Source organism: Clupea harengus, chromosome 6, assembly GCF_900700415.2.
Source record: "Clupea harengus chromosome 6, Ch_v2.0.2, whole genome shotgun sequence".
Classification (NCBI taxonomy): Eukaryota; Metazoa; Chordata; class Actinopteri; order Clupeiformes; family Clupeidae; genus Clupea; species Clupea harengus.
Genome location: NC_045157.1, coordinates 9,434,708 through 9,449,161, shown reverse-complemented (window position 1 = coordinate 9,449,161; position 14,454 = coordinate 9,434,708). Strand labels below are relative to the sequence as shown.

At 43.4% G+C, this 14,454-nt stretch overlaps 1 protein-coding gene across 3 annotated transcripts; it reads left to right on the top strand.

The window, feature by feature from the left end:
• Window positions 1–2,959: 2,959 nt before the first annotated feature.
• On the top strand, window positions 2,960–10,307 carry lman2 (lectin, mannose-binding 2). Of its 3 annotated transcripts, none has more exons than XM_031568935.2 (8): window positions 2,960–3,181; window positions 3,914–4,032; window positions 4,158–4,275; window positions 4,611–4,690; window positions 6,222–6,383; window positions 7,232–7,346; window positions 8,523–8,642; window positions 9,522–10,307. In XM_031568935.2, the coding sequence occupies exons 1-8, from the start codon at window positions 2,986–2,988 to the stop codon at window positions 9,680–9,682; spliced, it is 1,071 nt and encodes a 356-aa protein (XP_031424795.1). In that variant the 5' UTR covers window positions 2,960–2,985; the 3' UTR covers window positions 9,683–10,307. The 3 variants fall into 3 exon arrangements, with proteins under 3 accessions (XP_031424795.1, XP_012689748.2, XP_031424794.1); XM_012834294.3 differs by lacking the exon at window positions 4,611–4,690 and adding an exon at window positions 4,468–4,550 and having other exon boundaries at window positions 9,522–10,306; XM_031568934.2 differs by lacking the exon at window positions 4,611–4,690 and adding an exon at window positions 4,468–4,562 and having other exon boundaries at window positions 9,522–10,306.
• The last annotated feature ends 4,147 nt before the right edge of the window (window positions 10,308–14,454 follow it).

Below are 14,454 nucleotides of genomic sequence, written 5' to 3'. Positions count from 1 at the left end.
GTGCATGCAGGTGTGTGTCACTCTGTGTGTGTAAGGGTGTGCATGTGTCTGTGTGTGTGTGCATGTGTCTGTGAAAGTGTGTGTGTATAGGTGTCTGTGTATGTGTCTGTGTGTGTGTGTGTGTGTGTGTGTGTGTGTGTGTCTGTCTGTCTGTGTGTGTGTGTGTGTGTGTGTGTGTGTGTGTGTGTGTGTGTGTGTGTGTGTGTGTGTGTCTGTGTGTGTGTGTGTGTGTGTGTGTGTGTGTGTGTGTTTGTGTCTGTGTCTGTGTGTGTCTGTGTGTGTGTGTGTGTCTGTGTGTGTGTGTGTGTGTGTGTGTGTGTGTGTGTGTGTGTGTGTGTGTCTGTGTGTGTGTGTGTGTGTGTGTGTGTGTGTCTGTGTGTGTCTGTGTGTGTCTGTGTGTGTGTGTGTGTGTCTGTGTGTGTGTGTGTGTGTGTTTGTGTCTGTGTCTGTGTGTGTCTGTGTGTGTGTGTGTGTGTGTGTGTGTGTCTGTGTGTGTGTGTGTGTGTGTCTGTGTGTGTGTGTGTGTGTGTGTGTGTGTGTGTGTGTGTGTGTGTGTGTGTGTGTGTGTTTGTGTCTGTGTCTGTGTGTGTCTGTGTGTGTGTGTGTGTGTCTGTGTGTGTGTGTGTGTGTGTGTGTGTGTGTGTGTGTGTGTGTGTGTCTGTTTATGGGTTGGGTAGGAGGGATCAGCCCACAGCTCCAGCTGTGATGATGAGTCCCACAGACAAGCAGGATGGATCCCAGGAGTCAGGTCACCACAGGAGTTACTCTACACACTCATGTGGTGTCTAAACACACACACACACACACACACACACACAGACAGACACATACACACACACACACACACACACACACAAGCACACACACAAAAACAAGCACACACAGACAGACAGACAGATAGACACACACACAAGCATTCATAAGTAGGATGGCGGATGAAAATAAATTAAGTGACCAGCCCTTAACAAAAGAGGAGTAATTCACACAGCCATTCCAATGGATACACACAAACAATGATATGGCAGCGCCCACTCACATACACATACACATGCACATGCAAGGTCTAATGTTTGCACCCAACACACATCCAGCATCCAGGCAGTGACAGGCACACACACATACACTCTGGATTGCTCAAACACACATACACACACACACACACAAACACACACACACACAAGAAGATTAATCATTGCCTTAAGCACATGCATATATAATATGTTTCCAAATCAAATCATTGTATGATAATGTTTGGAATTTTTCGGCAACAGCCCAAATACCATTTCGTGTGCCAGCAGTGCAAAAGCAGGCTGAAGTGGGTTAAATAAAGCGCCTACCGCCCTCTGCTGGTGGACATGAATACGACACGCAAAATGTAATGAGCCGGTGCATTCTGGCCATGATGGCTAACCCAGACTGTTTGTTCAGAGAGACCAATGAAATACATATAAAGACACATCTATAAAACATATTTTTAGGCCAGAGGATAAATTACCCAGAGAGTGATGAAAATACGAGTATCTGTTGCCGGCTAATGCACTCTAAGAGGGTGATCTGAAGCCCATACCGGCACACATCATGTGTCCCTTTGGTCCTGCATCGTCTGGTGGACTCTATGACTCATGTGGAATCCCAGGCATCTGAATGGATGAATGGAAAAAGACTGTAATGACCTCTGATATTTTTATGATCTTAGATAAATCTGTGCTTTTCTCCACCAATAAGTCTCCCTGAAAGTAATAGTGAGAGGCGCTCCATTTAGTAGTATCTAGCCTACAGCCTGTGACTGCAGTAGGGCAGGTCCACTACCATCCTCCTTGAAGTAAAGTGCATGGAGCTGTCAGAGAAGATGTATAGTACAAACTATATATATTTGTTGAGGTGTTCAGGAAGAATCAGTAAGATAATAAGACTTTAAGTCACAACAAAATCTGACTGCTGCCCTAGTCTCTCAGTCATCCTGTCTACCATTATTATTCTGCAGATTTGGCCTCCTTCTGTTCTCAGGAAGAATAAATGTTAGAACAATAAAACAGCCAATTAATTCATGTTTTCATGATTTTTTTTACATGGAAAGACTGAAAATATGTTCCACCCCAATGTCTGCATATTTCAAATAAAGTTGTTAATTCCACAAATATTATAACAAAGCAGAAAACAAATGACTAGTAGCACCCTGAAACTATAGTGTTTTAGGCCTAGTGATGAAAATAATCCCATTGTCTTCCATTTTGACTTTAAAAAGTTTTAAAGTGCACTTCTACTTTTGTCCCATATAATATCAGTTGTTTATTAATAGTTATTTTCAGCGTAAACTAGGATAAAAAAATAGTTTTAGCTTCATCAGACACTGTCCTCTGGATTCATTTTTTTAAGCTAACTCTCCTCAGCAAATCATGAGTGGAAAAGGTTTAAAGAGAGCTTCTACTGAAACGAAGCGCCATTTACATAAATATGCCTGGAAAGACAGAAAGAAAGACTAGGATTTGTCTGCCTTCCCTGACACTGTTGTGTATGAGCATCAACGCCGAGAGGGAATCGCCTTTGCCTGTCCGTGTGTGGTTAATACATCACACTCTCAGACTCTTAGCCCCTTCTCTTGTATTGGGATGGAAGTGAGTGTGTGTGAGAGAGAGAGAGACGTTGTTTCATGTTTCAGACCTGGAAGCCTCCCAGAAGGAAAGAAAAAAAAACTTTATTCACCTATGTGCTTATTTTTGATTGGCGGTCGAGAATTCGACCGCTCCTAAACCCTTTCCGTGTTGAAACTAATACTCAAGGGTAATATAGTGTTGTAAGTTGTATACCGGTGTGTCGTACACCATTTAAAAGAATGTATAATTTGATTCAGATATATATATTTAAAATGTCTTGTAATATTACTAAATAAGCATTGTCTATTTGTAATGTTCTCTAGTTTTGATCGGAACTATTTTTTCCTCCAATTGAAGTCGGAAGAAGAATATCAAACACAATTTCTCAAATATGGCGGCGGGCAGAAGCGAAATAACGCCCATGAACATCTACAGAAAAGGAATTAACAACAGGATGGCCTTTCGCTGTTTTTTTAGGACAGTTTGTCTATTTTGGCTACTTCAATTTGCAACAGTCCGTTCAGATATCACAGACGGTAATACTGAACATCTTAAACGGGAACATTCACTTGTGAAACCTTATCAGGGTAAGTGTCAGTTAGCTTGTCAGCTAACTAATGTAGTATTTGTCATTGCTAACATTAGGGTTTTTGACAGCCCAGCCAGCCGATAACACCACGTCAGCTGATTAAAAGTAACACAATTGATTAGTCTGGTGTCTTGGCTGATGTCTTTTGCTGAATGCATTCATATCAGTCCTTAATATCAGTCATCTTGCAACTAATCCTCCCGTTAGCAGACTAGCAAACAAGGCAGAAGTTGCAGAACAAGTTTGAACGGAAGATGCAATTAGCAGGCTATATGGTGTCTTTTTTTGCTTGTTTGGCGTGAAGATATTTTTCAGTTTTGTTTCTACATTTGCATCGAGTCCATGCTGCACACTTTTTGTGTGGATGACGTCTCCTAGCATCCATAGTTATTATGCATCATGACAGGCTATTGTTGCCTATTTGAGTTAACAGTTAGTAGCAGAGAGTTGATGGCGAACACTGTTTACCTTTCGTGTTAAAAATGATAAGGTACGAAGTTACGAAGGTTGTTTTACGTTATCAGCTTACATTAAAACGGATTCTGAAAGAAATGTTAACCTTGTTTTGCATGTTAATGATCTTAGACTCTGGCAAACGGTAACAGTAGCTGGATGCCACGTCCCTCGTCACACCAGCTAGCTGTGTGCAGTTGTCTAACAAACTGAACTGGTTGTCTGGTAAACCGAACTCGGTCGGTGTCACATGATGCTTTGTAACTCTGTTACGCAGGAGTCGGGACGAGCCCATCCAGCCAGTGGGACTTCTCGGGAAGCACCCTAGTGACCAGTCAGTATGTGCGCCTTACTCCCGATGATCGCAGCAAGGAAGGCTCCATCTGGAACACCGTGGTATGGTTATTTTCTTTATGTTTGAATGTACATGTTCATTTCTGTTAATTGGCTGCAATTGAAATGCTATACTTGCAATACACAGTGCAGACATCACCAACAACTCAAACTCATTTTGTACAAAGCCCTGCTTCCTGAAGGACTGGGAGATGCACGTGCAATTCAAAGTCCATGGGTCGGGGAAGAAGAATCTTCACGGAGATGGAATTGGTATATGGTATACCAAGGAGAGGTTGCACCCTGGTAATCTTTGCTGTCACATCATTCCGTTTTTTTAAACACATTGTGTGACGTACACAAGAAGTGTCTTGTCTTTGAATGCGTGTGTCACATTTTGCTTGGATGCTGATGACAGCCTTCATACTACTCAGGATTTGTCTTTCTTTAATCCTTAACTTATGTTTACACCCCCCTTCCCCTTAACTCTTTGTTTAGGTCCAACCTTTGGAAATCAGGATCATTTTGTCGGCTTGGCAATTTTTGTGGATACCTTCCGCAATGACCTACACGGCATGGATGTAAGTGTGGATGTAAGTGTGTGTATGCGTCTGGACTCACTGCGGACTCTCTTTCTGCAGGGCCTGTGTACGGCAGCATAGCCACCTTCCACGGGTTGGCCGTAGTTATAGATACCTACCCTAATGATGAGACTTCTGACGTGAGTCGATGAACAGATAAATGTTATTGGTCGCTGTCGTATTTTGTGATGTCTGTCGCATCTGCATTCGTTTTGAAACAAGGCTTCTCTCAAGCCATGGATTTTTTGTTTTTTGTTATCAGTATATTCATTTGACACATTCATTGTATTACAATGAGGAATTGTCTTGAAATTTAACCAGTTAAAATATTGTTCATTTTCTGATCCATTATTATTTTTTATGCCTATGCGCTTGTGTCTGCTTCACATCTTGTGTCATGTAAAATCGACTTTGATGATCAAACTGAGCTCCTTTTGTTGAAAGCCCCATTTACACCAGAGACAAAAATTCCAGATGTTTGTATGAATATGGCATCTCTCATATTTAAAAGATATACTACAACACAAGCTTGTGATGGGTTTGCATCACTGATGCTAAGGCAGCGAAGTGCTCCTGTTAATTAGGCCTCTCCCATGTCTAGATGCAGTGTGGAGATATATTTATATTTATATACAGTACCAGTCAAAAGTTTGGACACACCTTCTCATTTTTTGACAAGTGTTTTCTTTACTTTTATTATTTTCTACATTGCAGATTTATACTGAAGACATTTAAACTACGAAAGAACACATATGGAATGATGTACTAAACTAAAAAAGTTTTATCAACCATGTAGAAAATAATAAAATCAAAGAAAAATCTTCTCAAATAATGAGAAGGTGTGTCCAAACTTTTGACTGGTACTGTATATACACTCAACCAAAATATTTGACATCAGATCTACCCCCAAACAATGCATGTGAAATATATATATATTCTCACATGCATTGTTTGGGGGTAGATCTGATGTCAAATATTTTGGTTGAGTGGTTTTGGTTAAAACCAAGTGTAGCCTACTTGTGTGATGGGGCCATATATGAAATATGCTCATTGTGTATCACAGTGCTGCTTTTCTTGTTTCATGTGCTTACGTGCTGAGTTAATTTGGTTGGTGTGTATGTGACCAGGAGGGATCATCTAAGCTAGTAATGGATTCTTCCTGGTCAAATCACACTTTATTGAATCCCATCACTCAATGATCCAGTTTATGTACAGTTTGTTTCAGCCTGGTCCATCCTCTGTGTCTATTAAATGTTAATAAGTGACATGAGTCCCTTATTTGCAGTCCCTATACCAACCAACGTACTCCTACCAGACCTGCAGTCCCTACACCAAGTAGCCAAATCTGCACTGGGCACTGTAGTATGTCCAACTCTGACCCTCCTCACTGCATGGTCTCAGTATCTGAAGATACGCTGTGGTGAAATAGCCAACGTGGTTTAGTTACCAACTTCAAGAAAGCTGTAATGTTTGTGGGCAAAAGTGCCTGTGATGGGACTCTGGTGATGGGCACCTTTGATGTGATGTTGGACTGGCTTGAATCCCTTGACCATTTTACATTTAGTCATTTACATTTAGTCATTTAGCGACGTACACGGGAGATTCTCTGGGAGCTGTGCAGCCCCTGCTCTAACTCTTACTCCTCCTCCTCCTCCTCCTCCTCCTCTTCAGCGTTCGTTTCCTTTCATTTCTGCCATGGTGAGCAACGGCACGGTGCCTTACGACCACGGCAAAGATGGCCGATCCTCAGAGCTGGGAGGATGCTCTGCCGAAATCCGCAACAAGGACCATGACACCTATCTGGCCATCCGCTACTCCAGAGGAAGGCTGACGGTACGACACATCTGTGTGGAATACAACCAGTGACTGATTCATATCAGTGCAGCAGTAGTCACATTTCAAATGTCGTAGAAAATATATAGATGGACAGAAAAGGCGATTGCTGTGTGTGGCTCTACAGGCCTTTGCTGGAGCCCTGTTAAAGAATCTCAAAAGATCTTGTTTAAAGTCCCTTCTTATGGACACTTGCTATCTACATCATATGTTCTTCACACAACAAAAACATTATGATATGATCTTAGAAAGAACGGAGGGCTCCATAACTGCTTTCATACAGCTTGGCCACACAACTTGGCAATACAAGAGGACAGTTCAGGAAAAGATAAACCAAATCAAATCAAACTTTATTTATATAGCACATTTCATACCAAGAGGCAACACAGTGCACTTCACAGCAGGAAATGGGGGGGATACAAACACAATTATCTTTGACACTCATTTTCCAGATGGAAGCAAAAAAAAACAGTTCACCCATTTGAGTCAAGATAATATAAGAAAATAAAACCCCCTTAGAAATGGCCTGAAGAAATCGGTGCATTGGTGCCCTTTTTTTTATTAAGAATAATCTAATATTATGTGTGGTCCTGATGGCTCCTGTTCTCCTCTGCGTGTGGCTTTGTGAATAATCTGATCTCTGAGCGGCTCTTCATTCTGGTTTAGGATATTACAGCTGAGATTGAAGAGGAATGTGTGGATGAATGGATTCTGGCCCGGTTAATGGATTCTGGCCCGGTTAATGGACTCTGGCCCAGTTAATGGACTCTGGCCCAGTTAATGGATTCTGACCCAGTTAATGGATTCTGACCCAGTTAATGGATTGCGTCCCACTGTTGTTTTGACAGGTGATGGTGGATGTTGACGACAAGAACGAGTGGAAGGAGTGCATTGACATTGGAGGGGTGCGTCTGCCTACAGGGTATTACTTCGGAGCCTCAGCAGCCACAGGAGATCTCTCTGGTACGGACACCAAAACACCATCCTCAAATACTAGGGCTTAAATACACAGCATCCTCAAATACTAGGGTTTAAATACACAGCATCCTCAAATACTAGGGCTTAAATACACAGCATCCTCAAATACTAGGGCTTAAATACACAGCATCCTCAAATACTAGGGTTTAAATACACAGCATCCTCAAATACTAGGGCTTAAATACAACGCATCCTCAAATACTAGGGTTTAAATACATAGCATCCTCAAATACTAGGGTTTAAATACATAGTATCCTCAAATACTAAGGTTTAAATTCATATCATCCTCAATACATACAAATACATATCATACTAGCGCCGTGTTCATCTTGCACAGTAGCACAAAACATGATATTGCGATACTCAAGTGTATCGATATTCTCTGACCCCCCCTATCAAATACCCATCAAAGAATGCCACTCTGCAGTTTTCTGTAATACCTCAACCAAACCCTCCTGTGTTTAATTATTCATTCAGTTGACATTATTTGTTTAATGAGTTAAAAAATAAGCCTAATGACTGTTTCTGCATGGCTGGTCTGTCTTGTCTCCTTAACCTTATTTGTTAACGGTTGCAGTTGTCTCAAGTTTACAACGCTAGACTCGCAAGCAGCAAACTGCTTTTCCTCAGTGTCAGTCCTCTCGATTGATTTGATTGGTCAGTCAACCAGAAGGTTACAGTGACATGATGTGCTTGCTCAATGTTGTGTGTATGCGCAATGCAGAGGTCTGGCCGTCTCAGAATCGTTTTCTCCTCCTCGTGTGGAGAGATTAAAAACTAAAAAAGTAAAAAAAATTCGTCGGACGTGATCCTTTTCAAAACTGATTAGAAAAAGTCAAGGCCACAGACCAAGCCACACGCTACATGAGGGTTGCAGCACTCTCAGATAAGGGGGAAAAGCTGTGATGGCAATGGCGGTGACAGACTCAACACCGGCATGACAGTGGCGCGGTTATTGTTGACTTAGTTGACTAATTCTACAGTCAGTGCTGATCATGTAATGTCATGTTTCCATATGAACAACTTTTATTAATTCAGTACCTCCTGCAAAAGCCGGACGTCCGGCGTCCATTTCAGATGGATATCCACTAAGTAAATGTTCTTTTGGCTTTTTGCTCTGGTGTTCCCTCAGTAACCCTCTCGGCCTTCTCTCATTGGCAGATAATCATGACATCATCTCGATGAAGATGTACCAGCTGATGGTGGAGCACACAGAAGAGGAGGAGAATCTGGACTGGACGAAGATCGAGCCTAGTGTCAGCCTACTCAAATCCCCGAAAGGTGATTATCCACAAAAATAAGTATATATAAATACAATTAAGTCAAGCATAATGCAGCATTTTAACTATTGCCTGGATGACATTGGAAGATGGCTGGCTAGGTGACAAGAACCTGTGCTATTATGAAACAGCCCACAAGCTTCACTGTGATAATGCAGTCATAGATGGGGGGAAATAGCTAAAGTGAACGCAGCATTTCTGAATGAAGGAAGCTACACTGTGATAATGCAGTCATAGATGGAGAAAAATAGCTAAAGTGAACGCAGCATTTCTGAATTGTGGGAAAGGAAAAAGGGCTGGTGCTGTAACTTAAGGATCAGGAAATGCTTGGCTGTTGCCAGCGACTGTAAATAGAGATTGTAAATAGAAACTCTCTATATAAAGTGTACATGTGTGTAGACACACACACACACACACACACACAGTCATTGGCTGTTGCCTATTCTGCCAGGTTCCTTGAATGTCAGTCAGGTGTAGTTTGTAGGTTGCAATCAAATCCACAGAAAAATATCACACAGTATAAAACCACTTTGGGTAATAACAAAGGCTTTCTTAAAGGTGCAGTCCGCAATTCTAATACAATACATTTTTGGGTCAAATTCAGGTAATTGCTCCCCACCGACTTCTAGCTGTCCGTTCTGTGTGTGCACTCAAACACACTCAGGTGTCCATACACAGTCGTAGCTCTATAAATGTGAAAGTGCATGTTGCATCTTGCTTCAGGAGTACCAAAGGTATAGTAGGGATGTAATTTGGGTGGCTGTTGTGCTCAGATATCAAAAGCATTTGGAACAGAATCACGGATTGCATCTTTATATGACTGCTGACGTGAAACGATTACTGCCACAATCACCAAGTTGCCCCTCCTCTTCCTCCCCAGACAACATTGACGACCCGACGGGTAACTTCCGCGGCACTCCTCTGACGGGATGGAAGGTGTTCCTGCTGCTGCTGTGTGCCCTGTTGGGCATCGTGGTGTGTGCCGTGGTGGGCGCCGTGGTCTTCCAGAAACGGCAGGAGAGGAACAAGCGGTTCTACTGAGGTTCTACTGAGGCACACAGACTCTGGGCCCCGCCCCGCTCCGGCCAGGACAACAATGTGAATTTTTTAAAAGACTCCAAGAGATACACAAACAGCGGTTTGTCTTTGTTTGTTACAGTGAGCTGGAGGAAAACACCAAGGAGATGCTAAGAATCTTCCAGAAGGTTTGCTAAATGGTTTGAATGATATTTTTCCACCGAAAAAAGTAACCTGATTGGTAGGAAACGTTTTTTTTTTTGGCTTTGAAGTGAATCAGGTGACATGTGATCAGAACATGTATGCAGACTAACCCACGTTGTCTGTGAATCAAGTTGATTTCTGTGTTTTCTTTTGGTTTGTTTTGCTTCCAGTTTGATCTTTGTACCCATGCATTCCCTCCCTGGGCTAGTTTACATTTGAGTGAGATGTGATTTGCTTTTTATTATTTTTTCTTTCTTTCTTAAACGCACTGTTCGATTCCCACTCTTTCTCTGTGTTTTCAGTGGGATGCTGGGGCCTTTCTTTTGGGGCGTAGCTTCTGTGATTGATTGCCTTATTGTCCTGGCTTTCTTTGATCAGACATTGAAGAGTGACTTTGTGTGTGTGTGTGCGCGTGTGTGTGTGTGCGTGTGTGTGTGTGTGTGTGTGTGTGTGTGTGTGTGTGTGTGTGTGTGTGTGTGTGTGTGTGTGTGTGTGTGTGTGTGTGTGTGTGTGTGGTGGCTAGCAAGCAGGGGTCTTAAGTATGATTTATATTATAATCTGTCTGCAAGTCTGCAAAACATAACTGTCCATTTAAGTGAGTGCTGTGCTCTTCAGAATCCATTTCCTTGTGTTGTTTCTAAAGAAACCAAAAGTCTAGTTCTGTGTAAAACTGCTTAATGACCAGTTGCAAAGGTCTGCACGCTGATGGCTAGTAAACTGTCTGATTCACTCGTAGCGCTGTACACCTGCGCGACGTTTAAGGTAACTCACACTGCACCACATTTTGAGCTGGAGGTGTTGTTCTGTGGTGGCATCATCAGAAATAAGTATTAACTTTCTCTGAGTGTGCCGCATCACCATGGCAACAGGCACAGACATGGGTTGGGGGGGGGGGTGTGATTGCGATTGCCCAGCCTTTACCCAGAACTGTCTCCAGAGAAACACCACTGGTCACATGACATCCAGTCACATGATTTCCCATCATACTCCCATAGAATCAGATAAACAGACAAGCACGTCCCTGTAAGTAACAGTGTTACTCCGTGTGGCTCACTGAGTTTGTGTTTGCAGTGATGCAGTTCAATTACTCATGATATTTCCCATCGTGCACTCCAACCCTGTCTGACTGTCATCATAGAGAAAGACTGCATTGTTCTGAAGTTCAATGGATTGTGTTTTCCTGTCTCCGGAATAAAAAACAGACTTTAAAAAAAAAAAAAAAAATTCCTTTAAAGTTTCATAATCTTTTTACTTTTTATACAGTAAAGTTATACACGGTATGAACTGCAATTGCATTAAAAGTAACATTAAATCAATTGAAATAAACATGAAAGATACAATCTTTAACAATAGCTTCAGGGTAGACGGTGTGTCCGAGTCCTAAGGATATGGCTTTTACTTATAGATAAGAAACAGACTTGGAATGAAACATTACAGTAAGGCACTTGATGTCAGAAATTATGAATATAGGCATATACTGTATTTGTGCCTGCCTGATGGGTTAATACTGCCCCCTTGTGGTTAACATGTGGAAGTGCTGGACATCTGTCTCGAACAGCTGCAGGCTGCAGCTTGATCTTGACAGCAGTGTTCAGATTAATGATACAGGGTCAAAGAACTGAATACTTGACGGGTTACTGATCTCAAGTTAAACGTGCATGTATTTTAAAAGCAGTCGAGTAGTTCCTATGTACTAGTGAATGAAAAAGCACGGTTCTGAAGAAGATTAGCCTGTACGTAGTTTGAGTTGCATTTCACCAGTCATGTGTTTAAAAAAAAAATCAGTAATGAAAATCAGTTATGTGTTTAACATTCTCAGTGGCTGAGTCACTCAGACCTCTGTAATAGATCTCTTCACCTGCATGATCTCATGGTCCTGAAAGAAGAGCACAGAGCAATAGATCTCTTCACCTGCATGATCTCATGGTCCTGAAAGAAGAGCACAGAGCAATAGATCTCTTCACCTTCATGATCTCATGGTCCTGAAAGAAGAGCACAGAGCAATAGATCTCTTCACCTTCATGATCTCATGGTCCTGAAAGAAGAGCACAGAGCAATAGATCTATTCACCTTCATGATCTCATGGTCCTGAAAGAAGAGCACAGAGCAATAGATCTCTTCACCTTCATGATCTCATGGTCCTGAAAGAAGAGCACAGAGCAATAGATCTCTTCACCTTCATGATCTCATGGTCCTGAAAGAAGAGCACAGAGCATGGGACTCTAGTCCTCACTAAGCTAGCGAAGACCAGAGGGTTCAAGGCAGGACTGTCCCCCCCATTTAACCCTTCCCTCAGTCAATCCTAGAAGTCAAATGTCTCACAGTGTTCTGTTGACCACAAGAAAATGTACTAAACGCCACATAAAAAAATATTTTAAAAAAACTTTGGTCATAGAATTTTGTAGCTATTTTTTTTAATGTGGAAATGTTCTGTAAGGACATAGAAATAAATAATGTCTCCAATGTCTCCAAAGTCCTGCGTCACAGTCCTCAGGAGTGCAGGTGGTACCAGCAGGGACTATAGTGACACTAGAGAACCACCTCTGACACTGCGCTGGAATACTCGCTTAATCAATATCTGAGGGCTGATATACCTCAGGTTAAACACAGGTTAGTGCTTTAAGAGTAGTGCATCGATCAGAAGGTAGAGGGCGCTGTTGAAGCACATCGTGTGAAGTATTTGCAGGAGGAATTTATTATGACAGGGGTCGGGAGATGCAGCTCTTGTGTAAGTGCCTGATTTCAACCCTCTCCTAAAGTTCCCGCAGGGGGGCAAGAAATGGCAGACGAGACGTGGCACCATAGGGCATAGCTGGTGGTCTGGGGTCAGCTCACACTTTCACAGGCACTGGTCTGGGTAAACATGCCCTTGGGCGCGGTGCCAGTAAATAGAGGTGTTACACTGCATGTTTAAAGCACAGGACATCTGTCAGTTCAGACCTATAAATCAATACCTTCGTCATGTCTCTCTGTCTCTCAAGGTCCATTCTCTCTCTCTCGTTTGCTCTCTCGCTCCCTCTCTCTTTCTCTTCTCTCTCTCTCTCTCTCTCCGTCTGTATCTTCTCCTTGCCTGTAGCTTAGTGCTAAATATATTTGCCAGTCTTAACACTTCTTCATTTACTCCCCCCCTCTCTCTCTCTCCCTCTCTCTCTTCACCCCCTCTCCTTGTCTGTCCCTCTCTCCCTCCCTCTACCTCTCTCTCTCCTGTTAGTGTCAGATTTCCCTGACTTCAGAGTAGTGGTTTATAAGAAGGCAGAATATGAGGGGGGTGGGGTGGGGTGGGGTGGGGTGGGGGGGTTCAGTGCTCACTTACAGCAGACGAGTCACAGTCACATTTCTTCCTTCGAGGCTCAAACTCCTGTGCTTGTGTCCATGGTCCATGTGGGCTCACGCGTGTGTGCGTGTGTGTGTGTGTGTGTGGGTGTTTTCTCATGACACACTCCTCTCTACTTGCTCTGAGAACACTTGGAGGTTTGGAGTTTGTTGGGGAGAATTTCTTTGGAGCAAAGGTATTCCCATCTGCTTTTAATAACTTTGGACGTGGAGGACTTGAACTCAGACGTCGTCGGGGATCCTACAAGCAATCCAACAGCCACCTGGAGCCACCTGATCTCACTCTGGCTTCTATTTCAGCTCTACTGATCTCTTCTCCTCTGCACTCTGCATTCTACTCTACTCTCGGGCTAAGAGGAACCTGGATGAAAGCAATAGATCTGGTTTGATCCCCTTCTCTCCCTCTCTCATTCTTTCTCTTCATCTCTTCTCTTATTCTCTCTCTCTCTCTCTCCTTCCTTCCTTCCTTCCTTCCTCATGGACTCCCTGTCTCGGGCCTCCTTCTCCAGTGGCCGGCAAGATGGCACGCCCTCCACGCGGTGCACGACTCACACGGGTAACCAGGGCGGCCCGTCCTTCTGGGTGGCGGAGGGCTGGCGCCACCTCCGGCCCTTCCTGCCGTTTGTGCTCATCTCCTGCCTGGTGGTGGCGCTGGTGTACCTGCTGCAGAGCATCGTCTACGGCGGCCCCTTCACCGACCCGCTTTTCTTCAGCAAGTTCGACCAGCGCTGGCCCCGCCCCGCCCTCAACCATACTGCCAATCATCAGGGACGGCCCGTGGGAGTGGAGGCTGCTGGCTTGAACTGAGGATGGAAGGAATACACACACAGACACACACACACACACACACACACACACGATACAGGACTTCACACACAAACTACCACTGAGACATGTCATCTGCACTGCTGAGCCTCTATCACCACGGACACACACACACATCATCCATCTTCTGGACCTGTGTGATCTCTCACACACACAAGATACTGGATCTCACATGCATGCTAACACTGGGATATGGGAGTTATCCCCACTGCTAGACCTTTGTGATCGCACACACACACACACACACACACACACACACACACACACACACAAGCTTACACTGGGATATGGGAGTTATCCCCACTGCTAGACCTTTGTGATCGCACACACACACACACACACACACACACACACACACACACACACACAAGCTTACACGGGGATATGGGAGTTATCCCCACTGCTATACCTTTGTGATCGCACACACACACACA

Bases quoted from the DNA above. Each gene is read 5' to 3' on its own strand.
- lman2 (XM_031568934.2), top strand. From the start codon at position 2,986: ATGGCGGCGGGCAGAAGCGAAATAACGCCCATGAACATCTACAGAAAA. The intron at 4,276-4,467 runs GTAATCTTTGCT...CTCTTTGTTTAG, and splicing joins CAAGGAGAGGTTGCACCCTG to GTCCAACCTTTGGAAATCAG. The intron at 6,384-7,231 runs GTACGACACATC...TTGTTTTGACAG, and splicing joins ACTCCAGAGGAAGGCTGACG to GTGATGGTGGATGTTGACGA.